General features: G+C 35.6%; 2 protein-coding genes across 2 annotated transcripts; one reads left to right on the forward strand and one right to left on the reverse strand.

The window, feature by feature from the left end:
• Positions 1-208: 208 nt before the first annotated feature.
• LOC128286832 (uncharacterized) lies at positions 209-4,038 on the forward strand. The gene is made up of 4 exons (XM_053024568.1): positions 209-278; positions 2,984-3,249; positions 3,355-3,465; positions 3,577-4,038. Exons 1-4 carry the CDS (start codon positions 209-211, stop codon positions 4,036-4,038), a joined length of 909 nt encoding a protein of 302 aa, XP_052880528.1.
• Positions 4,039-5,451: 1,413 nt separating this feature from the next.
• On the reverse strand, positions 5,452-12,044 carry LOC108461091 (uncharacterized). Its single transcript, XM_017760781.2, has 11 exons — positions 11,552-12,044; positions 10,832-11,154; positions 9,831-9,908; positions 9,528-9,630; positions 9,074-9,162; positions 8,486-8,597; positions 7,014-7,067; positions 6,880-6,928; positions 6,505-6,605; positions 6,125-6,237; positions 5,452-6,029 (listed from the first exon to the last, which is right to left on the reverse strand). Exons 1-11 carry the CDS (start codon positions 11,936-11,938, stop codon positions 5,681-5,683), a joined length of 1,758 nt encoding a protein of 585 aa, XP_017616270.1. The 5' UTR covers positions 11,939-12,044; the 3' UTR covers positions 5,452-5,680.
• Positions 12,045-27,215: the final 15,171 nt, after the last annotated feature.

Here is a 27,215-nt window from a genome sequence, read left to right on the forward strand (position 1 = left end):
TGCTAGGGTTTTTAAACCCATCATCGCGCTGTCGCCGGTCCGCCACCGTATACGGCAACCGGAGTTCCTAAAAGGAACCTTTTTCGGCTAATTTAACCTCTCTAATCTCAATCCAAGGGTCAAATACCCAAATCCCTCACCAAAACACGAAAATGAAAGCAAAAACAAGAAGAAAATAAAGGGACCCTTCGGCTCCTTACCAACACCGATGATATTTCTGGCAAATCAAGGTTCGGCTGTATTTCTGTTCGGAGACAGCTTTGACTATGGCAATGAAGGTAACCGATTTCTTTGCCTATTTATTTATTATTATTATTTACTTATTTCAAACTGAAAAATAAAAATAAAAATAAGCACCTTAGCCTACTTTGAATCTGTTTTTGTATTTTATCAGTTTCTTGTGTGCTAAAAAAAATGCAAAAGATCGGTTGTGGCTTTTATAGTCAAATACTACTGTTTGTTTGCTTTTTTTTTGTCTTTTTCTATTTGTTTCTTCTTCTTGTCTTCTTTTTCTTGCGTGTTGGCCTTGTTTTGCAAGTAGCAATATTAGACGTACGTGGAGGAGGGCGTGCTTGCGTCGACGGCCAAGGGCAGAGGCATGTCTAGCATGCGGCGGCAGCAAGGCTAGGGTTCTATTTTTCTGAAAATGTTGTTGGGTTAGAGTTAATTCTGGTTTGGGCTTGTAACTGAGTAATGAGCCATAATTGGGCTAGGTTTAATTTGGGTTTGGATTGGGTCATTTAATGTAGATGAACTATTAACAAATCTTTGGACCTTTTGTTTATTTGTTTGGGTTTTATTTTATAAACTGGGTCAGGCCAAATTTGGCCTATTACACTCATCAACTCGCAAATTAATGAGGCTGAGATGAGAAATTCAAACGTTAATGAGAAATGCGATGATGTCATTTACTAGACTTGCGTTATGGTATGTTAGTCACCTTTCTCTATTTTTTATTATTTAATGAATTTGTTTATTTTTGCATGGAATTGTCAAGGGTGTGCAAGTAGCAAGTTTTTGAGGATTTTTTGTGAGTATAGTTAGTTATTTAAACCAGATATTGTTGGCCTTTAGAAACTAGAGTAAGTGGTTTCAAAGATGATTCAATCATTGGTAGTCTAGGTTTTCAGTTCTTTCATTAAGTGGAAGCTATTGGTTACTCTAGAGGTATTTGGATTGGGTGGAAGAACTTGGTACGAGTTGATATTATTCGAAGTCAACCTCAATTTGTTTTTATTCGGGTTTTTTATAGCACTTTCCAATGATTGATTTTTTTTTTGTCTTTGTTTATGGTAGTCTTGACCGTTGTAAGCGAAGAAGGCTTCGGGAGGTTTTGAAATTGACTATCCCTTGTTTTGATTTCCTTTGGGTGGCGATAGGAGATTTTAATGCGATCTTAGCTTCTAATGAGAAAAGGGGAGAGCGAGTCATTGGGAAAAGATGGTTTTTTTTTGGTGAATTTATGGTTTCTTTAAGGATTCATGATTTGGGTTTCAGAGGCGATCCTTTCACATGGTAGAGAGGTGGAGTTTTGGAACGTCTTGACCGGGCTATTGGAAATGAGGAGTGGCTGACATCTTTTTCAAATTATTCCGTGACCTATTTACCTAGAATCAAGTCTGATCATAGGCATTTTTTTTGTCGCTTCGATTAAGCTTCATTCATCTAAGGGCCATCATTCCTGTTTCCTAGTAGGTTGGGTTGAACATGCAAAGTTCTCTGATTTTTTGAAGAATAATTGGAATGTTGTTGGTTCCATGTCTAGTTCACTTTCTAATTTCACAAACTAGCTTAAGGATTGGAATAAGAAAGTATTCGATCATATTGTGACATGCAAAAAAAAAAAACTGCTTTAAAAACTTGATATGATTCAGAGGAATTTAAATTTCTCTCAGTGTGATCATTTATTTCAGTTGGAATTGGAAACTAGAGAGGAATTGGAAAATGTTCTGTATCATAAAGAACTCCTTTGGAAGCAAAAGGCACGGTGTGACCGGTCGTCATTGGAAGACTGTAATACTAAATTCTTTCATAGGCGCACTTTAAAAAGGAGAAAGCAGAATCGAATTATGGCATTAAGATATGCGAAGGGGTAGTGGATTTTTTATTAGGAGGATTTACGACGGGAAGCGACTCATTTTTTCAAAAAATTATATGGTGAAGAAGACTTAAGGCCAATGAGAGGTTTTCCCACTAGTTCTTTTCCGAAGCTTAAAGGCAGTGAGAGCTAGATGTTAAGCAAACCAAGCTCAAATGAGGAAATAAAATCTTCCTTATTTGATTTGAGTCCTCTAAAGGTGCGGGGGAGTGATTATTTTCATGCCCTATTTTTTTAAAATCAATAGGAGTAGATTGTGGATTTGATTTATACTTGGGGTAAAAAATATTTTTAACGTGTAAAAATTTGATCCAGAGCTGAATAATGCCTTTATAGACATCATTCCTAAAGTGCCAAATCCATAATGCTTTTCCCAATTTTGACCGATTAGTTTGTGCTCCGTTCTTTACAAGCTGGTAATGAAAATCATTACCAACTATTTCAAAATGGTGTTCCCAAGAATTATTGGTCAAGAGCAAACTAAGTTTATTGCGGGAAGGAGTACTACGGATAATATTATTATTGCTCAGGAAGTATTTCATTCTATGAAAATTAAGAAGAAGACTAGGAACTGGTTAGCCATCAAGATTGATCTAGAGAAAGCTTGCGATAGAGTGTGTTGAGAGTTTGTTGATGTATCTCTCCAAGTTGCAGGTATTCTGAATTATCTTTGTGATATGACTATGTCTGCTATTACTAACTCCACTTTTTGCAAATTCTATGGAATGGAAACCCAACTCTGACTTTCAGGTTTATCAAGGGTGCCCACTTTTCCCTACTTATTTGTTTTGTGCATGGAATGGCTTGGCCATAATATCCAAGATAATATTAATTCTGGATGTTGGAGACCTATCTGTTTTCCTTTATCTCACCTCTTTTTTGCAGATGATCTGGTTCTATTTGGTCAAGCTGAAGAGGATCAAGCTACACTCTTGAAGAAAGTGCTGGATAGTTTTTGTGCTTATTCAGGGCACAAGATTAATGCGCACAAAACAAATGTTTGCTTTCTAGAAGGAGTGAGTGATGTGTTAGGTAGTAACTTGTGTTGTATTATTGGTTTTCGAAAAGTGAATAATATTGGAAGTTATTTGGGAGTTCCCCTTTTCCATGAAAAAGTTACCAACAATTCTTTATGCTTTGTGGTGGACAAGGTTCAAAGTAAGTTGTAGGGTTGAGACGCAAAATCTTTGTCTCTTGCAGGTAGGGTTACCTTAGCACAATAGGTTCTTATGGCAATTCCAAGATATTTCATGCAGTCTATGTTAATTTCCAAGGGACTTTGCGAGGAAATTGAATGTATGGTGCATCAGTTTTTTTGGGGATCGTCAACCAATGGTAGGAAAGTGGCTTTGGTTGATTGGAAGGATGTTTGTTAGCCTCGAGAGCATAATGGTCTTGGTTTTCAGAAGCTGTAGGACATCACTTCTTTCATGATGAAGTTGGGCTTTAGAATTGTAACTTATTCTAGCGCTCTCTAGGTACAGGTTTTACGAGCTAAGTATGGTGTGGCTATTGGTATACCAGAAAATCTATCTTGTAGTAAAATCTCTTTCATGTGGAGAGCACTTACTAAGGTTTGGCCTCTCATACAGGAAAACTTGATTTGGTTAATGGGGGATGGGAAAAATACTAGGTGTTGGCGTGACCCCTGGATTCCCAATGTAGGACCCCTTGTTAATCTAATTCCTAGACACTCTAGTCTTGATTTGGATTATTCACTTAGTGATATGGTTTCAGTGAATGGTACTTGGAATCTTGACTTATTTCGAATTTGGGTACCCAAGACAGTCATACAAAAGATTATGGGAATACCCCCACTACATCTAAAAGCAGGCGTTGACAGGATAATTTGGGGAGGTTCGAAGGCGGGTTCTTTTTCTGTTAAAAACGCCTATGGGAAAATTAAGGAAAGATCATGGAAACTAAAGGAAGATGCATGAAAGATCCCTTGGAAGTTCAAAGGTCCCCAAATGGTAAGATGTTTCATTTGGCTGGTACTTGAACAGAGATTACTCACTAATGTTGAAAGAGTTCATTGGGGTTTGGGGCATAGTTCGACTTATAGAGTTTGTGGACATATCTTTGAAGATGTGCTACATGTCTTAAGAGATTGTCCAGTAGCGAGAGATATTTGGAATTTCTTGATTCCCATTGATTGGCTTAACAAGTTCTACCCTAGCAACATACAGGAATGGATAATATCCAATTTGCATGATCAGTATGGCATTTGTTTTGGGTAGGTTGATTGGGGATGTCTTTTCGGGATTATCATCTGGCGTATCTGGAAGAAACGTAACCTCTTTATATTTCAAAATGTGTCATGGAATAGTTTTGATACTATCAGAGCCTCATATAGTTGGGCCAAAAATGTTTTGAAGACCAATCAGAGTCATTTGAATATTGGGAGGAAGATGACCTCGTGCTCTAATTTTCCAAGAGGTTGGGTATTTTTCAATATAGATGGTTCCGTTAGGCTTGAGGATGATTCTGCAACAACAAGAAGGGTTGTGAGAGGTCGAAATGGGGAGTGGATCATTGGTTATAATAGGTTTCTAGGAAGTTGTTCAGTTTTTGAGGCCGAATTGTAAGGCATATTGGATGGTTTGAATACCCTAATTGATCATGGTTTGGATAAGGTGATGATCCAGACTGATAATCTTAAAGCGGTGATGGCCATTTGGGAGAGTTCTACAGGAGGGTCCAATACGTCTCTAATTAGGAAGATTCTTCGGTTACTGTCTCAATTTTCTTATTGGAATTTTTTTTATATACCCAGAGAAGAGAACTAGGAATAGATTTGCAAAGATGGCTCACTAGGGAAGTCAAGGTTTGTGACTATTTGGAAGACCCCCGTTTGGGGAGTTAAGCTAGTTGGCATAGTTTATTTCTTGTTTTCATTTTTCACCCAAAAAAAAATAATAATTATGCATGCATCTATTATACGACTTTTAATTTTGTTGATTTGATTCCTACTTTCCTTTTTTTTCTTTAACGTAGTTCTCATTTTCTTCATTTGATAAAAATTCATGACATATTCGTGATAGGTTTACAACATTTATCTCTTAATAACATGTAATTAACGTATAATAACCTCTATAACAAGTAAAATCTTAACAGACAAATAAAAAAAACTGTTATAAAGAAAATTAACTGTATACAAATTAAACTTTTATTCCGCAAGCATCCTTGAAAAAAATTATTGATTCAAACTTTTATCCTACTTGTGAAGTCTAAAATCTCTACTAATATTATTATTTTACTATAGAAAATAATTTAAGTAAATAATTAACCCGTTTCCAATTAACGCACCCATGTCGTCCGCAAAATGCAAAATGAATCATGACCTTCAGTCGTTTTTATAATCATTTTTATCAACGTTAAAAAAATAATAAAAAGAAAACTTCCAACATATAACAAAACCATCACAATACAACTTTTATGCAATTTAAAGCCTTTTTTTGGATAATAAAACAGCTTGCTTATCTTTAAAACTACAAAATGAAACATCATTAAACTACCTCCTGGATTTGGTTGAGTTTTAACTATGTCTGGGAAACGACATTGACTCACACTTCCATGGCTTTAAAGGAAGTTCCTCTGAAAAGATCCTGTTGAAAACCTGGACGTTAAACCTTTAACCATGTTTTCTGTATCGAGATTTACACTCTGCCTTCCGGCTGTCAGGTCCTTCTCCCGATCCCATGGCTTCCATGGATGCTTCCCCTCCCACTCATCTTTCTCTTTCTCCGACTGTTGCTTTGATTTCTTCTTCGGTCGCTTTGAAGCCTCTTCTTGATGCTTCTGTACCAATGATTTCGATCGTTTTTCTTTATTATATTTATCCACCAAATCTGCATCCGAAGAGCTTCTCTTCGTCTTTTCTTCTTCATTCGAAGCAAGCGCAGCAGCCTCATTGTAGGCTTCCAAGTAACTGCGATTAAGCAAGCAGAATCATCATAAACAACTAAACAAATCAAATATGACCATGCAAAATGATTTCCAAAATGTTCGACGTGAGATTCTCACTGCATCTTTGCTTTTTGGGCTCGCTCTAAAGGTGTATCGGTCCACACACTAGTATCACCCCGCCCTTCTTTCGCGCTCTTGCTAAATTTTGTTGATTGCATTGTCACACCAGGCTGACAAGAATAAACAGGTCAGATATTATAATTAGAGTAATTTCAATTTAAACTCAGAAATCTCATGTGACAACCAAGAATGCAATTGATATTTTCAGCTTTCCTAGGTGGACGATCCACAATAAGCAGACAAAAAATTCATAAGTTCCAATACAGAGTTGAATATGCAGGAGGATTGAAGGATTTATTCCAAAGGACAAAAACCGATTATGACATTTGTGCAACTAACTACGCAAAAATAGGGCATGGCAGACCAAAATGTCTTACTTTCCTCTCGGGAGGTAGTGTTGTCATCCATTCATCCCTTTTTGGGGGCGCTTTAACTTCCACCTCTGCGAGCAGCTCATCATCACCCTCCATTGATATACCTGCAATAATTAAAAGTTCTCTTGATTCTAGATCAACATTCTTTAACACTCGATGAACTGTTGACAAAAGATGCAAAAGAATAATGAACTACTGGAAAATGTACAGTCAGCTATGAAATGTTAAAGCCAGTTTCATTTAAGAGGTGTAAAAACTCAAAATGTATCCTACTCATCGCAGCTAAAGAAAATAACAGGAGACATACACATGAATGCACATGCAAGAGCGTGCAGGCACACACATAGATGTTGCACGTAACTACAGAAAATATCTAACCTTGCAATCTTCTCCATTGTGCAGCTTCACGCATTGCTCGCAACTCAGCCTATGGAAGAAAAAGGCTTAATAAGTTGATACTAATAAGTTTATCAAATTAAGATCTGTAGTAAGAGCTTGTAAATACCAAATACCTTGAATTCCTCCTGCTCCTCCTTCAGTTTTATTTTCTCATCCAGTGCTTTTCGCTACAAAATGTGAGAAGTTTGATGTTAGAATTACAAGACTGAGACTAAATACTACAGAGAGAGAGGGAGAGAGAGAATTATAAGTCAACACAAGTTCAAAATGCAGCAATAATTACCTCATGAAATCACTGATAACAAAAAGTAAATGTGCTTAATTACCACACTAACAGGACTACTAATTTCTAGCAATAATACTAGCATAGCAATTCGTAAATATGGTAAAAGAAGAGATGCCTCTCTACAATGACGTTGTTCAACCTATTTTGATAGTAATTTTGATGAATATGCCACTCTTCCCACTTTCATCCTTTTCCGCATTTTACCCAAAAATTCGGATTTATATGTTCCTTGGAATCAGATACAAGAGTCAGGTAAAAGATAATGGATCTTAAAACCTCATTTATTAAACTCATAAAGAGAGTGATAAGATCCATATCTCAAAACAGACATTGAACTTCTAAAGTATAGAAAGAATGCAAACAGAATGTCACTAAGCTATCTATTACATCTACCCGCCCAATACAAAATCTTTATCCAACTAACATAAAATGACCACCAATTCTGGACCTAGCTTACATGAGCTCAAGTTTGAAACAAAACCAAACAAAAACACAAGAAAAAGGGCAGTTATTTATCAACATGAACAGGGAACAATTTCCACGGACTCTGCAGTTTTGTCTCGTGTTCTTCAGGGTATCATTCTTCTTTCTCCTATCATTCTTCTTTCTCCTATGGTTCTCCTCTTCTTAGAAATAATCTTTTTTTCTTCCATTTTGTTTTCGTTTTATCTCAAATTTTCATCTCACTCCACCCCCACTTCCTCTCTTCTTATCCACGTTTTCATCTCTTCATTATCAATGGTGGATGATCTGTAGCAAGGTGGTAGAATTTGCATTCAAAATCTCCATGTCCAACACTTATCTACCCTATAACCTACCATAGCTTATGTCATCTCAGCACAGGTGCAATTCACACTACTTCAATCCATCTCCCTTAAACTGCCAAATCAAACTAATAGAGACAGCAATTGACCTACTAAATGACGACATATTTAGAAAGCTATTTATTCAACTTTTACATGTACAACTTTGAACATGATAACATTCTATGTTGGTGAAAACTCGGGAAAAAGATTTACAGCTAATAAGCTTTTCTGCCCATGCAATTGTTTAGATGACACAGGTTCATTAAGCTTAATAAGATCTGTAATAATATTAACTTGGTGATAGGACAAGGTAAAATCTGGGGTCCTATCTCTTGTGAGCATCTCAATACTAAAGAACACTTCAATGAGCTTACAGCATTGGCTCACACAATGAATTGACACAGGCAATGAAGAACCATAAGACCCAAAATGAATGAGACATCTAAGGTATCAACCACGGCTGCATGCAAAATAGACAAATAAAAACCCTCACCTTATCTGGATCTTGTAACTCCTTAAAAGCTTTGTTGAGTATGATAAATGCTTGGTGCGCCTGTGGATGAGCACATTTGTCTGGATGCACCATAAGAGACAGTTTCCAGTACCTAAAGGATAAACAAAGCAGCTTATGAGAAACACAGTTCCACACAGGTTCACGATCACATCAAGATAAATGGCAAAGTCCATCAACAGGTAAACTGCCTCTAAAATGAGAAAAGGACACAAAAAGTAAATAATTTGGGTTTGTTCTGGGTCTTTCACATTTTGGTCAATTCAGGTTTGGGTTTTTTTCAAATGGGTTTTCAAGTTAAGGTTCATTTTCCCCTCTCTAATTATAACAAACTACCACGTACATGCTCATTATTATTAAACTAGGGTGGTGGCGGCGTTGATACAATGTAAAACATCTATTACTGAGGAAAAAGAAAGATTTGGTATCCAATATGTGCTTAAACAATGAAAGGCAATGAAAAAGAAAATCATGGAACTATTCTAAAATTCTTCCTCATCCATGTAAAAGAAAAAGATCTGCTAACTATCCTCAATAAAAATGAAATAAAGTTGTAATAAAAAACCTTACTTTTTCTTTATATTATCAGCAGTCGTATTTCTGTTTGCTCCTATAACATCATATGGACAATCAGATTCAACTCCCACAATTCTTGTGACCTGCTCAGGGAAAAATGAAGAGCTATTGAGTGATTACATACAAGTAACGATTCATAAAGACAACCATAATGTATCAAGCCAAAGAATCGCTTATCATACAAGTGCATAAGTAACTGAGTAGATATACCTAGGACTTTAGGGAACCTACACAATTTCATTGCTGTTCTCAAAATTCTCAAGCTCTAAGCATATTACCAGGTAATACAAAACCAGAAGGATGGAAGAAGAACCAAAGGGCAATAAAAGGTCACGGGGGAAAATTTCCACATTTCAGAAGAAGCTCAAGGTTGCAATTTTTATGGCCTTGCCAATAAAAGATATATAGCTAAATCTGAATAAGCTACATAAGGGGTAAATTTTGGAACCTCTTCAAAACGTTCTGCTTCATTTGCTGATTCAGCCTCAGCAACCAGAGCAGGTGGTGGAGGTCCAATAAAGAGTTCATCATCTTCCTCTATCTCAGCTTCTCTAGATTAATTTGTGAAAAGGATGCCAGAGAAAAAGTTAAAAAAGCCAGCATTAATTTTCTGATGCAAAATAAGGATATCCGAAATGATTTTGACAATTATGCAGACCAGACTTGTATAAAATGAAAACATGTGAAACTCAAAATGTCAGAAAGTGGAACCAATAAAAACTGAGTAAAAAAACTTCATTACATAGAATACCTGAGCTCAGCCTGGGCTTCTGTTAATTTGGCTGCTGCAGCAAGTAACTCAGCTGAGGGCATTGCAGGGCCAATCACCCTGTAAAAAGATGAAAGCAATGAAGAGGTTAGATATCGAAACTAGTAATCCCATGCATCTGCAAGAAGTATCAACTATCCAGCCTAAGGATGGAAATCAGAATTACTGCTACCAAGTTCAACAAAAACAATCACAAATCCAAGGCATAACGACAACAAATATGTCCAAGAAATTGAAATCCTAATCATCATTAGATTTTAGACTAATTAAGGACCATAAATATGTTAAAGTAAATATCATTAGTCTTTTATATTTCCTTATGATCAATGGTTTTTGTTTGTGTGTTTTCTAAAAAGTTCAAGCAACAGGAATAACTGATAAATTATGCTGAAAACAGCAAAGTTTAAGTCCTGCAGTATTGATGCCACTTACAATTGCTTGTTTTCTTGTCAGCTTAAGTAACACATATAAGCCAACCAGAATGCAACCATGCATAGAAGTTCACACCACCTCCACACAGAAGCAACACCCGAATTCCTCTTCCGAGGACGACACATCAACTGTCAGGTATTTTCTCCTCTTTCTTGAAAATCATAATTACATTTCTACGGAAGGACTTAACCCACTTAATTGCAGTTTTGGAATATAACGAGTAGAAGGGGCAACCATGAGCATTGATTAAATTGTGGTGATTTTCACTGCCTGTTTGACATCCTTTTTCAGTTGGTCCATTTTGTTTTATTCCTAACTCACCCCCTCAGTTAGAACTTGAGACACAAATTTAGAAGTCTGATGCTAGGATTTTGGGAATGATGGGTGGGGTTTGTGGATGGAAGATGGCTACCTACAAGTTTTAGTCAAAGAGAAGTAGGTCACCGAGTGGAACAAAAGAAAAATGCTCATGTTTTCAGAAAATTGATCAAATTTATAGCTCCTACCAAGAAAAGGAAAAGAAAAGCATACGAAAAGGCTAGAATAAACACCTTCTTTTAGGGGTGGCCGAATCATCTCTGTATGAATTATTTTCATCCATTACTTGGCTAGATTCAGCATGCTCTGGGATAGAGTGTGCATCCTTCACCAAACCAGAATTTGTGCGTTGTTGCTCTTTGGGTTCTGTATGAGCCTGAATCAAGTGGCCAACAACATCCAAGGTAGGACGAGATTTTGAAGAGAGTAAAAACACTCTATCACCATTTTCTTTTAGTTTTAAAGACAGGAAGAGCTTCTTCAAATGCTTATTCAGTGATCTTTCAGATATGCCCTTTATGTCAACAGCTTGCCCATCATCAATCATTTGAAGAAGCTACAATGGAAACAAATATCAGAACATACGGACGACAAAATTATGATATTGCAGAGAGAAGGAAAACTAGGATAAAAATATCAAGAACACTCAAATTGAAATCAAAATAGAAGCAGCAATGTTCACTTCAACCAAAATAGTCGCTTTGCATTCTAATCAGTATGAACTATAAAATTAAATACAAAACGGAAAAGAAACTATATCATTTTATCGATCTTACTTCTAGCCCAAAAGTCAACTTACGTCCATACCACCAACAAACTACAAAGTAAAAGAATCAGAGAAAAAGAGAAAACGCAATGTTTATCGATACTTGATAAGACAATACTTGATAAGACAATACTTGATAAGACAATGTAAATTTGCTTGCTATTTAATTACAAGAATTAAAGAATACCTGTTTCAAATCATTACCAACATTAGGAAACTCCTTCAAAATCTGTTGGACAACTACTTCAGGCTCAACCCGCCTTTTATCCTCTTCAGAATCAGACCCGGATGAGGAACCGGAGCCGGATTTAGAGTCAGACTCATAATCCCTTCTCTTCTCCCTTCTATCCTCCCTCCGGGATTTCCTTCTTTTTCTCTCCCTTTCTTTCTCCTTCCTCTTTCTTTTCTCTCTTTTTCGCTCTTTCTCCCTCCTGGAACTTTCATCCTTCCTACGCCGGACTTTCCGATGCCGGTGGCGCCTTTCCAACGACGATTCAGAATCGTCTGAGGTTGACGGAGATGAAGATGAAGTGGGTGTGTCGTCTACATGTTTCTTCCTGGTTTTTCTTCCCATTTTTGTTTTCTGCAAAGGAACCCCAGTAGCTCGCGTAAAAAATACGAAGTTTTTAAAATTGCAAAAAATACCATCGCTTTTATATATGTCTCAATTCAAGATCAAAGTTTATTTATTTATTTGAATATTGTAAAAAAATAGGAGATAAAAAGGAGGTTTAGAATTAATTTTTTAAATGCCTAGAAATTCACAGGTATTGAGTGTTAATTTATATAAATATGCTGAAAAAATGACTGATTTTCTAAAAATTTATCGGTCTATGTTGATTTTGGAGAGAGAAAAGAAAACGTATCCTACGCGACCTAGGATGTATTTTCAAAAAACACGTGTTATAGGAAGCGTTTTCACTACCACATTAATGAAAATGTATCTTGTAAAACGCATTTTCCTTTCAACAATAACCGTAACTTTTCCAACGGCTAGAATGGCTCCAACAACCATAAAATTTCTTATATAAACCCCTTCAAACTTCATTCTTTCAACCAAGTACTCAATACTCATTCTTCCATCCTATATTCTCAATCATCAATTTCCAATCTTCAATTTTCAATTTGTTTTCTAATTTTCCCAAATTGTATACTTTGTTTTACATCCAAAATATACACTTATTTACAATATACGAAACTTATTTATTGAATTGGTTTGCTTTATACCATATCATATTGTGAGTTTAACATTTACAATTATTTCTGTTACTTTTTCATTTAAGTTTTTCTCCTTCCATTTGTTCACCCCAATATTTTGAGAAAGCAAATAATAGAATGTCAGTACGGAAAAAGATTAAAACTTTGGCTTGCGTATTATATAATATCTTACTTCAATAATTAATATTAACTTACACTTTACAGAAAAAATGACATGAATAAATGAATAAGTTAGTATTTTCACTGCACAAGTTAGTGTTTTAATTAGCTCCTCTCCTTGATGCTCCCCGGTTGTGTGGACATGTTGGCTTCATATGCCCTAGGTTCTTACAGTATGTGCATAATATCGGTGTGTCTCCCTGCTCCCGATTATATATATTTCCTCATATCCGAGTTGAGTTCGATCGACGTTTCGGCTTGCGCCGTGAATTCTTATTCAGTACCAACTTGAAATGAGTGTGCAAAGTAAGCGGCCACATGCATTTATCCAAGATAGGTGGGAATTCAAATTTCCAAACATTATAAGCATATTCAAGTTTGTAAACTTTGTCAATATAGGTCATGCAATCTATACGTTTCGAGGCACATGTCACAATTGCATATGTGTATGGATAACTAAGTGCTTGAAATCTCCCACAGTTGCAGGTCATTTGTCTCAGGTATATGCGGTACGCTCCACCGATAACTCCACGGTCGGGTCCATGGGGCTGCTTAACCCGGAATATTAGATTTTGTCACGAGTGACACACTGAAGTCATTGACTTTGTGATTTCTACATTTTCCCAAATATCTTTCAGCACCGACTCATACCAAATGTAACTGCCTTTTATCTATCCTGCGTATGTCTTAGCCTACTTTGGAAACAATACTGCTAATCTAAAATACGTTTCCTTGACCACCGATGTTATCGACAAATGATGTGTCCCTTTCAATACGGAATTAATGCATTCCACTAAGTTCGATGTCATGTGCCCGTATCGTAGTCCTCCGTCATAGGATTGTGTCCACCACTCATTTGGTATCCCATCGAAGTACTCCGTACCCAGTCGGTTTATAGCCTATAATCTCTCTAACATCTTATGGAATCGATGTTGGACGAGCTCGTAACCTATTGATGACAATCAATAATGCATTCAAGAAAATCGACCTAAATGTATATGTTAAATTATTTTACATGAAACCAATTTTATGAACAACATACCCATGTTAATGACATATTATCGCTCTGCATCCTTATGGTATCGGCCAATATAGTTAGGCCCAATGTGACACAAACAATGCCTATGGTGTGCACGATCCCATAAGCTTGAATGTTGATCGAATACAACCTATATTCTAATGCCCCTGTTGGAATCCAATTTTAGATGATCATTCGACATGCCTAAAAATAATAAATTGGGTCACAATAAGTAATAGAATGTAAAAAAAAGTCAAAATTCGAGTCAATGTTATTAACCATGATACATACCAACTATAACACATGTATCTAGAGCGGTAAACTTCCTAATCGTCTAGAACGCCGACTTCTTCCTAACAGATACATGATTTTCCATGGACATCCTGTTCCACAAATTGCGAACTTCGCCTCATATTTCTCGAATCGAGAGCATATAAGGGTGAAGTTTATGCCAAACTGTATGTGATACTACTGGATTGCAGCTACAAAAAGCATCTTTGGATTCAAACTGCATTCCAACCTTTAAAGGTCGAAATTTGTTGATAAAGTCTGAAGTGGAAATCCTGCACAAAATATGTTAAATAGGCGGTGTTTACAAGTAAAAGGGTTAGGTTGTAATATAGTTACAATAAAGTAGGTGAGTACTCCAAGGATCGTACCCAAGGGAGGTGAGAACTAAATTAATACTGACCTAAGCATAGATAGAGCTAATTAGTACTTTAAATAAATTATATTATGACTAAGCATAGAGAAAGATTTTTTGGTATTTCTATAACTAAAAAATTCAATAATATAAATAGAAAAACTTTAGGAAATTTACTATAGAAACTGAATCAGATCTAAACATGGGTGACTAGCTTGCTTCAGTAATCATAACTAATTATTGCTTCTGGTTCCCTATTCAATTAACAAGTCCTTACCCTAGCAAGATCTCTCGATCTTCCACTAGAATAGCGAGTCGGGAAGAACTACTTATCATTCGACCTCATGGTCTAGACCGATTTGGGGTTAAAGTGTTCACGGATAGGCCATACCAATTTTGGGTTAATTCCCACCTAGATGACTTCATAGGGTTGTCAAGCCTAGGGTTTAAGTTCTTCCTTTCCCAAACAACTGATCCACTTAAGAAAATCCTACACAATAATAAATTAATCATACCTCCACTCACTAATCAAATACAAAAGAATTAGTTCCTTATGGATATCAAAAACATAATAAACTTGATATAAAATATGAACATTAATAGAAAATCAAGAGATGAAGGTTTAAGAGAAGCCTGGATTGTATTTAATTGAAGCACAAAATCCACATAGAGTTGATTGAGTTCCACAAGTTAGATCTCCTAACAAATGCAAAATTGAAAATAACTTAAAGCCTAAGAAAAAGGGAAAAACAAAAAACGAAGCTATGAAGAAAAGTATACAATATGAAAAGATGTCCATAACAAGTGTTAAATGAGCCTATTTATAGAGTTAGGGTTGTCGTCGTCCTCAACCCTAGGTCAGCTAACGCTCTCGTGTTTAATATTTGATTGTGCAAACCAAAACACCCTTAGCTCGTAAATATTCCTCGTACATGACCGTTGTTGCGACACCCTAGTGCCTGTGTCGTGACATCGAAGGCAGTATGCTCGTACTCAAGGTAGCTTCAAGGGTGTGTCGCGACATCCATTGGTTGTGTTGCGACATTGAAGGCAGTCTTGGAATTCTTACTCTATCCTTCCTATATTGCGACATCAAGCTCCCCATGTTACAACATATCGTCTAGTATTGAGTTGATATGCCCTCTAATGGTCTCCTATACACTCACAAAGTATATTAGCTCACCCTTAGGCCTCATTCGGCCCTTAAGGTCAATAATAACTCAAATTACACTTTTTATTAGATGTAAACGAAACTAAGAAAACTTAATTAAAACATAATAAAAATGTTTGTATTCAAGCTCTTCAAGTGCAAAAACTAATTTAATATGCTACACTTAATTACAATAGCTTAAACTCCCCCACACTTAAGTCATTGCTTGTCCTTAAGTAAAGCAAATAAAGTCAGTAATTAAAAGATGACCTTTGAGCAAATATGGTACAAATGTTAGGTTTAGAGCACATAACTAGGCATTTCATATTTACAACATAATCTTAGAATGGTATATAGCTGACTTACCACTTTCGATATCAAACACATAAGTTTATTATATTACAAAGCATACAAACATTAAGGGTTTCAAATGTAGAGATCCATCAATAAGCTATACAAGTAATTTAATTATCCTAGAAAAATACAAATAGTCGTAAATGCAATTATTTAGTATGATGTCAATTCATAAATAAGTCTACCTAGATCACATAGGGCTTTTTCGCTTGTAACATTCTGAGGCTTAGGACAGGTATGGAATTCAAGAACATTATGTAACAACCCAATTTTGGGCTTAGTTAGAACAGTGGTTTCGGGACCACAAATCCGAAGTTAAGAAATTATTTTTATTATTATTTTGGTGTTATAGCATGATTATATTAGTGCATGAAAATTTGGTGAGGTAATTTTAGCATTTGTGAGCTTAATTTCGAAAAAAGACTAAATCGCATAAGGGGTAAAAGTTCTATTTTACTTGATAGATGTACCGCATAGCTAGAGAACCAAAATTGGAGGTCTTTAAAGTGCAATTAGACCCTTTAGAAGTTGATGGCCGGCCATAGGGGACAAGAAAATCAAATGGTCAAAGGAGTTTGTGACTTAATGTATGATAACATAATACCCTAGAGACTAGCTTCATCTTTTTCATTCTTCCTTTCTCCCCCATCAAAATTTTCAGCCATTCTAAGGGTTTTCGGAGCTTGAAATTTCAACCACTTATATCTTTTTCAAGTAAGTGATTTAGATGCTTATTTTTTTTTTTATAATTTTGGTACTTTTAGAACCCTTATGGATGAGTTAGGTAATGGGGGGACCATTTTGCAAAATGGTTGATAGTCTAGGGATTTTCCATGAAAGGATTTATGATGTTTTCTGAGTTTTTATGGAATAAAATGAATCTTATTTGTGTAGTAAACAACTTTTGTGAAAGAACTTCTCATGAAAACCCTAATAGGACCATTTTGTAAAGTTTGTAAAATAAATAGTAATGTTGTGAAACAATGGGAATTTTGGGTCACTATACGAGTAAAAATGGTTCATCTAGGCTTAAGATTTGAAGAAATTCAATAAAAATCGATTTTCGAGCCTAGTGGTAAAATAGTCATTTTGTAAAAGTCTAAGGGCAAAGTGGTCATTTTGCCAAAAATGTGAATTTATGTTTGCTTAAATTTATTTAAAGGTTAAATGAGTAAATTTTTATTATTTTAGATCAAGAAACACGAAAATCGGACTTGGACCGGGGGAAGGCCAAGCAAGTAGAGTAAATTGTCTAGTTACCTATATTTTGTAATCCGAGGTAAGTTGTATGATAATAATGCAACTATATTGTTATGATGTGTAATTGAATTGATATTGCATAAATTGTTTTAATTGTGAATATGTGTATGCTTGTTGAGAAATTAATGTAATTAAGACTTTCGATTGAACATTAGGAATAGATTTGGATATTTTTGCCATGACATTGGGTGATATATGTGCTAGTGTAAGACATGTCTGGGACATGCATCGGCCACATTATGAGAGCTAGTGTAAGACATGTCTGGGACATGCATCAGCCTCAAGATATACAAACTAGTGTAAGACTTGTCTGGGACATGGCATCAGCTTGTTGAGTGTCAGTGTAAGACCTGTCTGGGACATGGCATCGACATCGATAAATGAGAGCCAGTGTAAGACCTGTCTGGGGTACGGCATCGGCCTCGATGTATGAAAGTGAGTGTAAAACTTATCTGGGACATAGCATCGACTTTGATGTGCTAGCCAGTGTAAGACCATGTCTGGAACATGACGTCAACATTTTATCCCATGTTCGGGGCTATTGAATATCCTGTGGTGAGTGGTACAGGTACCTAAATGAGAGAACTTATGACCATGTGGTGAGTGGTACAGGTACCTAAATGAGAATTCCAACATTCGAGCTTCAATTACATTGTATGTTTAGTAAATGAGGAAAATGAGTAAGTATGCATATGACTACTTGTGTATTTTACACAAGTTATGAGATGTGAATTCAAACCAATGTTGTATGATTAGTGAGAAATAAATATGAGCAAGTAGTGTTTGTGAATCCTTACTTTCATGAGCAAATCGAGATATGTTGGGAGTATGATCCCTTATGGTAGCTTATAGTTACTCATTATTGCATGCAACTTACTAAGCTTTATGCTTACCTCTTTTCCTTTCCATTTTCTTATAGTGCCGCCAAAGTAACTCGTGGATCATCGCCTTACGTCAGATAAGCTAGTCACACTATCCCTGAAGCAATTGGTATAGCTAGTTTTATTATTTTGATTATGGCATGTATAGGAACTAGTCTTTTTGTAATGGTCACAATGTTTTGGGCCAAATGAGTGGCTTGTCATAGCTCTTTAGTTATTTTTTATAATGCCATGGATGGTGGCTATTATTGGTTATTGATAAGTGCCAACGATGATGATTTCATAGATGAGAAAATCGCATAACTAATCAAGTTCTTGTTAGATTGTTAAAGTGTAATGTGGTTGTATTAGATATCTTGTTGTGGTTGAATTGGCTTGGTGTTGCTGTGTGAATTGTCATATGTATTGCTTTATAGGTAGGTGTAAGTAAGGGTGGCAAAAAAGCTTGGAAGATAGCCTATTTTTGTCCACACGGCTAGACACACAGGCATGTGCCTAGGTCGTGTGTGACACACAGTTTGCCCCATGGGTGTGTTGTTAGACTGTGTGTCCCATGCGCCTCGAATTTGCAAGTCAGTATGCATGGTAGTAAACACACAGGAAGAGACATGGTCGTGTGTCTCAGCCGTGTGGAGGACATGACCTTTGGCCATGGGCATGTGCCTTAGTCGTGTGCCTCAAATTGGTTGCTGACTTCAAAAACAGAATGTCAAAGTTTTTACACATGGGCTACAACATTGCCGTGTTATGGCCGTGTGAGGGACACGGGCTGTAGACACAGGCATGTGCCCGGCCGTGTGAAAACCCTTGTAGGTTTGAATTTGGAATTTAATTTACACAGGCTCGAGCATAGGTGTGTCCCCTTATGCTTAGGCTGTGTGAACCACACGGGCCTTTAGCACGGCTAGATCAAAATGGCCACATGAGTGTGTCATCTTTCCATATGGACGTGTGCCCCTATCTCAAGTTACAGTCTTTTCAAAGTCTTTAAAGATTTTGGTTTAATCCCGGATAGGTTCCCAAGGATGATTTGGGCCTTGTAGGCCCATATTGAGAATTTTTAGATTAAGAGTGAAAAGTTTTAAATTTGATTTAGTTTCTTTTATAATTCAAAAATGATTGTATGCATGCGTTTTAGTCAAGTAATGCCTTGTGCCTAGTCCCAGCCTCGGACTCGGGTGAGGGGTGTTACACATTAGTGTCAAATAGTTTCAAGTATGAAAATATTTTGGCACATCATATTCTTCCCTATTCTCCCCCTTAACGATCCTTACCGGTTCACCACCTTATTTCCCATTCTCTCACCTTATTTCTCTATAGGAATTTGGAACGACGAAAATATGCAAGTATACACAATTGCAACAAGTAATAAAGTGACAAGTAAATGTTGAGTTATCGTACCCATAGGGACTGTGAAAAGAATTATTTATGAATGCTATTTAAAACACTTTGGTGAAGACAAATATTTTCTTTGAAGAGGGTGCTAAAAAACTAAGATTTTAAACTAAGTAAACTAAATAAATAAATCTCAAATGCACGATTTCAAAATACGATTTTAATCAAGATGAAATAATTGTGTTATATTAATTACATTTCTTAACTTAGAATTATTAAACTCATGTTTATAGTGTTATGAATAAATTCATGGAAACTCGGTAATTTACTAACTTATGAACATACTCACCTACCAAAATCCATTCATCTCTTGACTATATCTCTATGTCAATTGAACCGATTAAACAAATCTTAATAGGAAAATATGTTATTGCACATACATACTTATTAAATCAAAATAATCTCTTGTACATATCCCTATGTCAATTCAAATGATTAATTAAATCTAATAAGCACATAAAAGATTACGTGAGGTAACAAGGTATTAATACCTTGAAACAGTTTAATCACAATAATCTTGCAAGTTATTCAAGGCAAATGTATCATCAGATACCATTGCTAATTTAACCCTCAGTTTTTTTAGATGATTAAACATGAACTGATTAAGTACTATGTCCATTAATTACAATTTCAATCCGTTTAAATAGTTAATTCATTAGCTACCTCACAATTGTAATGCAAGAATAACTTGATCATGATTTTACTTAATCAAGCATCTTACCGAGGCCTATAACAACATAAACACAATTTTAACAATTTTAGCAAATGAAATGCAATCAACCTAACACGAATTAAATTCAAGCTAAATTGATAAAATTAAAAATTCCAACAACATAAATATCCATAGATATGTTCATCATAACAGTAACAAAAATTAAAGAGATAGGGAACAAGAATCAAATCTGGTGTTTTTCCGTGGGTTGACTAGTTTGCTCCGTTCTTCCTTCTTCGTTGTCCTCATCGACCAAGGCTGCTATGAACAATTAATTGCTGCTCGAAATGGCTGATGAATGCCCCTTTCCAAGAGGAGAAATCAACAAGAGATAAGGGAATTTGGAATGGAAAAGAAGAGAGAAAGTGGAGAGAAGAGAGAAAAGATATGAATGCTTGAGATGTGTTTCAAATGACCAGCCTAAGGGGGTTTTTATAGCTGAAGAGGGCTGATAAAAATAACTAAAATTATCAGCCAAAGAGCACTCCCTTGGCCGGCCACACATGTGGCAAGGTTGATAGTTTCAACTTTGCTAATTTAGGCTTGGGGCAAATCTATAAAGCCACCAATTGTGGAGGGGTTTGTTTGCAACTTGAACAAGTCTTCAAGGGCCTCTTTGCAAGCTAAATAATCAGCCAATACATTGATTTGGGTTAGCATATGGACGGTTTTGGGTTGTCCACTTCTTGGTTGGTTCGGTTCACTCGGTTCAGCTCAATTGGACCACTTTTTCATAATTAATTAATAATAATTTATTTAATCCAAATTAAATTGGATATAAATTGAAATTAATTATATCATGAATCAATACACATAATTGGACCGACTTAGCTAAGAATTAATTCGCCTTGATACTTTAAATTGCTTCTCGATTTTGCACTTTTAGCAATGTCTGCCGAGTCTTTTTTTTTGCCCTTTGTGCAAACCTGTCAAAAAATGATCAAAATTAATCAAAATTAATTATAAAATTAATTAAAATTCAACATGTTCATAATTTAAGTGCAATTTTAATCATTTTATAAAAATTAATTATTTTTCAATAAGAATTTTATCAAAACTGCATGAATTTAAGTTAAAAAAGGCATGAAAAAGTGTGTATATTTTTGTGTTTCCACACCCCTAAACTTAATTCATTGCTCATCATGAGTAATGCACAAATTCGAAAAGAATTTCTCAAAAACACCTTTGAAAAACTCCTTCAGAACAACATTCTTCCCAGAATTATGAATTTAATATACTTATGATCAAAAACAAGAAATTTGATAGTTATGCTACTTAAGTATACATATTGTTCAAATTAATCTCAACAACTATTATGATAGCAAAATTAGACTAAATGCTTCCTTAACAAAGACAAGTTAACCCTTTACCAATTTGATTTTATTTTCTTATTCAAGATTAAGCTGCAATCATTAAGTTTAACTTATGCCTTCATATGTTGAACATAGCAATTTCTCTCCACGAATGTAGGTAGTATAGAAAACTTGTATCAATAGGTCTTTAAAAAGGTTGTAACATGGCTGGGCTAGAGGTAGTTAAAAGATAGATAACTTTAGGCTTAAAACCTTAGACTCAACATCATCGGACCTTTGGAATAATTTCCCTCAATACACCAACTTACTTTGCTTTCACATGCTCTTTTGTACATCTATTTTCTTTCAAGTACATGTGCTTTTTTTTAACACGAGCATTTTATTGTATGTACTCTAATTTTTAGAGCATTTGATACTTCTTTCAACTCCCCCAAACTTATTTTCAAAGGATACTCTGAATAGTACTGAGTCTAGTGTTTGAGACAATTAAAAGATAATTAAGAGAAAAGTGACGGCTAAATATTGCAAAGGTTCAAATAAAATTAGGCCATACGTCTCAAAGTTGGGTTTCAAGGGATAAAATTCTATTATGGTTGGCTTGAAAGGCTCAAACGGTCCCAAAAAAAGTTGCCTAAATCATTTTCAACATTCCCTGCCTCCTAGGATTTCGTCTCAAGAAACTATTAAGTCAATTCTAAAGACTTAAACTTTCATGCACGTCTAACTTTCCTAAGGAACTAAAATTTTATGGTACAATTTGCATGCTTTATTAAAAATACATTTATATCATTATTAAGCTAACATAACAATTTATTGAAATAATAGAACTTTATTTATACTTTGAAGTTTAGCATACTTAACAAAATTTCAATTTATTGAACAAAATATATCCTAATCATAATTTAAAAAAACTATTTATTTTGAGTGGAAATAATTTCAATTTTTTGGTCCCCCTACTTAAAATGAACAATGTCTTCATTGTTTAAAGTGAATAGATACTATACACCAGGTAGGATTCTAGAAAAGAGGAAGTGAGTCAATTTGACTGCTTAAATACCAAGCTCTTTCTAAATCCAATCCTAGACATGTATATATCTATTGCCACACTTTATACTTCTCGACTTGTTCAATTTTATTAATGATTTCCATCTCTTGTTTTATTATGTGAGAATAAAAATTCCTAATTAACTTAATCCTAAAATAACCTAAGAACAAAAATAAAATAAAGTCGAGATCCCCCTTTTATTTACTTGCAGATCCTTCCGAATTCGACTCATCTTTTGCTCCATCATTACTGTCTTTGCATGAATCGCTTTGCTCATTCTTCGATAATGGGCTCTATGGTTCAAATATGTAATTTGGAAACTCAGGCACAAAAATAAATAGGTCATTGTAAATTTTCGTCAGAGCACTTCTCATCGAGTCATCCCTTATTTTTGAGTATCTCCAGTAAGCTTATTGCTGCCACTGCATATGTTGAATTATGTCCATCAACTTTGACAGCTCATCTCGAAGATCTGGGTGAGGCGGTTGAGCTCTGAACATTAAAGTCTTGACATCAGGTTCAACTTCTGGTTCCATTAGTTCCACCTTATCAGGGACTTCAGCCGATTGCACTGGCTCGATCTTTGTGGGATCTTCTTCTTCTTCTTCTACTTCTTGATCCTCACTTTTTTCAACTCGTTGCTGTAGAACAGAGTCTCCAGCTATTCAATAGAGGTCCCAATTTGTGATTGTGCCTTGGATATATCCTGTCTTTTTTATGTTTGCAAGAATTTTAACTTTCAAGCATAGAATTGTTATTGTAAAAGGAAAGTAAGCTGGGCCAGAACGTCTAACAGCACAATTCCACATTTCTCTCAGGATGATTTTTCCCACATCAATGGTCTTTCCAATTAAAATCGAGTATAATAAGACCATTTGCTTTAATGAGATTGTAGTCCCATGCGAACTAGGCATAAGATTGAAACGGATAAAATAGAACCATACCTTTGCGAGTGGTGTCAAATATTCTCTTCTACAAGTGTGGATTCCTTGCTTTGACACAGTCCACTTAGAACCTGAAACTGTAAGCTCCTCTAGTATTTCTTGCAAATTTTCAGGCTCGATATTGCTCATTAAGGAATAATATTCATCGTTTTCAAAATCAGGTAATTCAAAGAACTCATTAATAGCATTTGAAGTTATGGGTACCTTGATTCCGCGAACTGGAACTTCCATCAACTCACTTGAGGTTAAATTCACATAAAATTCACGCACTAACTCTTCATCCACACTAGGTCTCTTCTCACAGAACAAATCCTAATTGAGAGTTTCAGCAACTTGACGAATACGCGCCATAAAATCAATATAGTTGCTTTCTTTCAATGTGAAGCCTTTTTCTGGATGCATCTGTTGATTCTTAAAGATACTTTTGTATCTCGCTTTGGTTTCTTCACAGTGGAACTTGTTTTGTGATTCGTCAATTTGGGCGAAGGCACGAGTTCTCTTGCAAGGCATGATTAACCTGAAATAAGATGGGAAAAATTATTTTCTCAAAAATTTAATTAATAAAAATTATTAATAATTCAATAAATTGAAAAATTAAATAATTGAATAAAATTAAAATTTAGGAGAAAAATTGGTCTTACCACCTTTTTTGTAAAAATTAGGAACTCCTAAGAAACTAATCAAAAGATGGCAAATTAAAAGAAGTTAGAGGGTTTTTGGCTAAAGGGGTTGGTTTGGTGCAAAGTCGGTGTGTCGCCCAGGTGTGCGAGGTAGCAGTGCGCAGTAGCGGTTGGATGCAAGCAGCAACGCGCACGAGCTAGGCTGGATGTGCGAGCAGTGTGCGAATCCTTGTCAAGCAGGCCTGGTGTGAGCACGAGCGGAAGCTGAGCGCAGGTAGGGGATGAAGGCCTGGGCAACTGGAGTTGGAGCAGCACAAGGCACGCAATGTAGCGCACGATGGGGCAGGCGTGCTTGTGGTGGGCGTGCGGCATGCGATGGAGCTGGGCTGCTGGCCGAATGGCTGCTAGGTAGCTAGGCAGAGGTTGCTAGAAGGCTACGGCACTTAGGGATTTTGGTGTTTGGAAGGAATGATGTATGAATAAAAAACAAAATAAGCATAGATGGGTGGATTTTATAGTGAGAGGAGTAGGAATTAGAGTAGAATTCTTAGAACAATTTAACAATTAAAAAATTCTAATTCTAATTCTACTCAAAGTTAACAACAATTAATAATTAATTAAAACACATATTAAATTATTAATTGCTATTAAAATAAAAGCTTAAAATATGATACTAATCCTAATTTTATGCAAAGTTGATAATAATTAATATATATTATAATAGGTATAATTATATATTAAAGATTATCATATATATATTTTATAAAATTAAAAACATTTATTCTAGATGCCTTTTGAAAATATTTATAAAAGAGGCACCTAATTTTTATTATTTACAAAAGAGCAACAAAATTTTAAAAATAGTTTAATTAAGTCCCTAGCCGTAATGAAAATTTGAAATTGAGTTGCAATTTTAAAACTTGGATCAAAATTGACCCTTTTATTTGAAAATTTACAAATTTATTTTGCCATTTAGGGAATAATTTCTCGAAAAATTATGTCAAAATCAATTCCCAGGCAAGATTGGAGGGTCACAAGTGGTTCTGCTTAAGTTCTAATCTCCTATACAGAATTTATTTAAACATACTAATCCCGAAAATACATCTTAAATCATTTATTTAAAAAGCATTTGATAAAATGAACAAGATTTGATCCCGTTCAATTTTATCTCCCCAGTAATGTTTCAAGCGTTAAGCATTAACTCAAAAATTACCTCCCTTACCTTGAAGTTCAACAACTCAGTATGGATAGACTCGATGAATCATAAATGGACCGGACCAATGTGATTTTAACTTACCTAGAAAGAACCTTAATCTTGAATTAAATAACAAGATTTACTGACTTGCTTCAAATTCTCGAACTCGAATGTGCTTGTCATGCCATTTCTTAAGTCTCTCTTTAAGTAATTTGGCATTCTCGTATGAAGACATTTGGAATTCTTCTAACTCGTTAAGTTGAAGCATCCATTTCTCTTTAGTAATTTTAAGATCCAAGTTGAGTCGTTGGAGAGCCCAATAAGCTTTGTGCTTTAACTCTAAAGGCAGATGACAAGCTTTCCTAAAGACCAACCTATAGGGTGACATCCCTAAAGGTGTTTTGTATGCTGTCCTATAAGCCCATAAAGCATCATCTAGTCTTTTGAACCAATCTCGTCGATTTGGGCAAACTACATTCTCAAGTATGCCTTTGATCTCTTTGTTTTCAATTCAGCTTGCCCATTCGTCTGTGGATGGTAAGCTGTGGCAACCTTGTGCTTCACTCCATGTTTATCAAGTAACCATTTCAACCACTTCACAAAATAGGACCCTTCATCACCAATGATGGCTCGTGGGGTTCCAAACCTTGTGAACACATGCTTCTACAAAAACTTTATCACAACCTTAGCATCGTTTATCAGATATGCTTTAGCCTTAATCCACTTAGACACGTAATCTACAGCTACCAAAATGTACTTGTGACCACAAGACAGAGGGAAATGACCGCAAAAGTCAATACCCTAAACATCGAACAATTCTACCTCAATGATGTTTGTTATGGCGTCTCGTTTCTATAGTGACATTTTCGACTAAAGGGTATTATGGACATGATTTTCCTTTAGTATGTGTTCATCTGGAAATGTCTTATGAATTGGTATAAGTGGAGAATTCCCTTCTTGCGGCTCCAATCTGGACAAGTGATCTGCTACTTGATTTTTTACTCCCTTTCGATACTCTTGAAGTAGAAGTACCCACCGAATCAGTCTCGGCTTAGTGTCTTTCTTGGAAAGTAAATACTTAATTGCTGAGTGGTCCGCATAGACATTCACTTTGGTACCTATAAGATAAGATCGAAACTTGTCAAAAGTAAACACAATAGCAAGTAACTGTTTTACTATTACCGTGTAATTCAGTTAAGCTCCTGTCAGAGTCTGACTCGCATAGCAGATGGGATGAAAAACTTTGTTCCTTTGCTGGCCAGAACAGCTCATATCGCGAAGTCGTTTGCGTCAGACATCAATTCAAATGGAAAATCCCAGTCTGGGGAGATGATTATGGGTGCCGAAACTAGTTGACTCTTCAAATCTTTAAAAGCACTTAAGCACTCTTCATCAAATTTGAATGTCGTGTCCTTCTCCAATAATTTGCATAAGGGCTTAGCAACTTTGAAGAAGTCATTGATGAATCTTTGATAGTGATAAACCGTAATTTATACATATTTTTATCCCATGCTTAGCACATTTTTGGATGAATTATCCTTAGATTTGGTGAATTTGACGCTCCTAATTCTTTAATTTCACGTTTTATACTTAAGTAAGCACAGGAGAGTAAAAGGAACGAGAAACGGGCCGAAAACAGAGAAAATAGGCCAACGTGGGAAATCAACACTGCCTAGACTTCCTTACACTGGTAAACCACATGCCCATTGAAACACCCCGTACCCGAGACCGTTGCCGGAGTCGGACACGAGGGGTTCACAGACTAAATTCACTTATTTTTTTTTTGATCCATTTAAAATTTCGGACAAAAGTTGGTTCTTGCACCACTGTATCGCCTTAAAAATCATATCTTGAGTTTCAAAACTCGAAAAACCAGTTTCATAAATTTTTCCTGAAACTAGACTCATATATCCATCTACAATTTTTTTTCTAGAATTTTTGGCT

The sequence above is a fragment of the Gossypium arboreum genome, chromosome 13, assembly GCF_025698485.1.
Source record: "Gossypium arboreum isolate Shixiya-1 chromosome 13, ASM2569848v2, whole genome shotgun sequence".
Taxonomy (NCBI): domain Eukaryota; kingdom Viridiplantae; phylum Streptophyta; class Magnoliopsida; order Malvales; family Malvaceae; genus Gossypium; species Gossypium arboreum.

Coding starts and splice junctions, on each gene's coding strand:
- LOC128286832 (XM_053024568.1), top strand. CDS start 209: ATGATATTTCTGGCAAATCAAGGTTCGGCTGTATTTCTGTTCGGAGAC. Junction 279..2,983: donor CTTTGACTATGGCAATGAAG/GTAACCGATTTC, acceptor TCTTTTTTGCAG/ATGATCTGGTTCTATTTGGT. Junction 3,250..3,354: donor TATGCTTTGTGGTGGACAAG/GTTCAAAGTAAG, acceptor TATTTCATGCAG/TCTATGTTAATTTCCAAGGG.
- LOC108461091 (XM_017760781.2), bottom strand. CDS start 11,938: ATGGGAAGAAAAACCAGGAAGAAACATGTAGACGACACACCCACTTCA. Junction 6,238..6,504: donor CACTACCTCCCGAGAGGAAA/GTAAGACATTTT, acceptor TATTCTTGTCAG/CCTGGTGTGACAATGCAATC. Junction 6,030..6,124: donor GCCCAAAAAGCAAAGATGCA/GTGAGAATCTCA, acceptor GCTTAATCGCAG/TTACTTGGAAGCCTACAATG.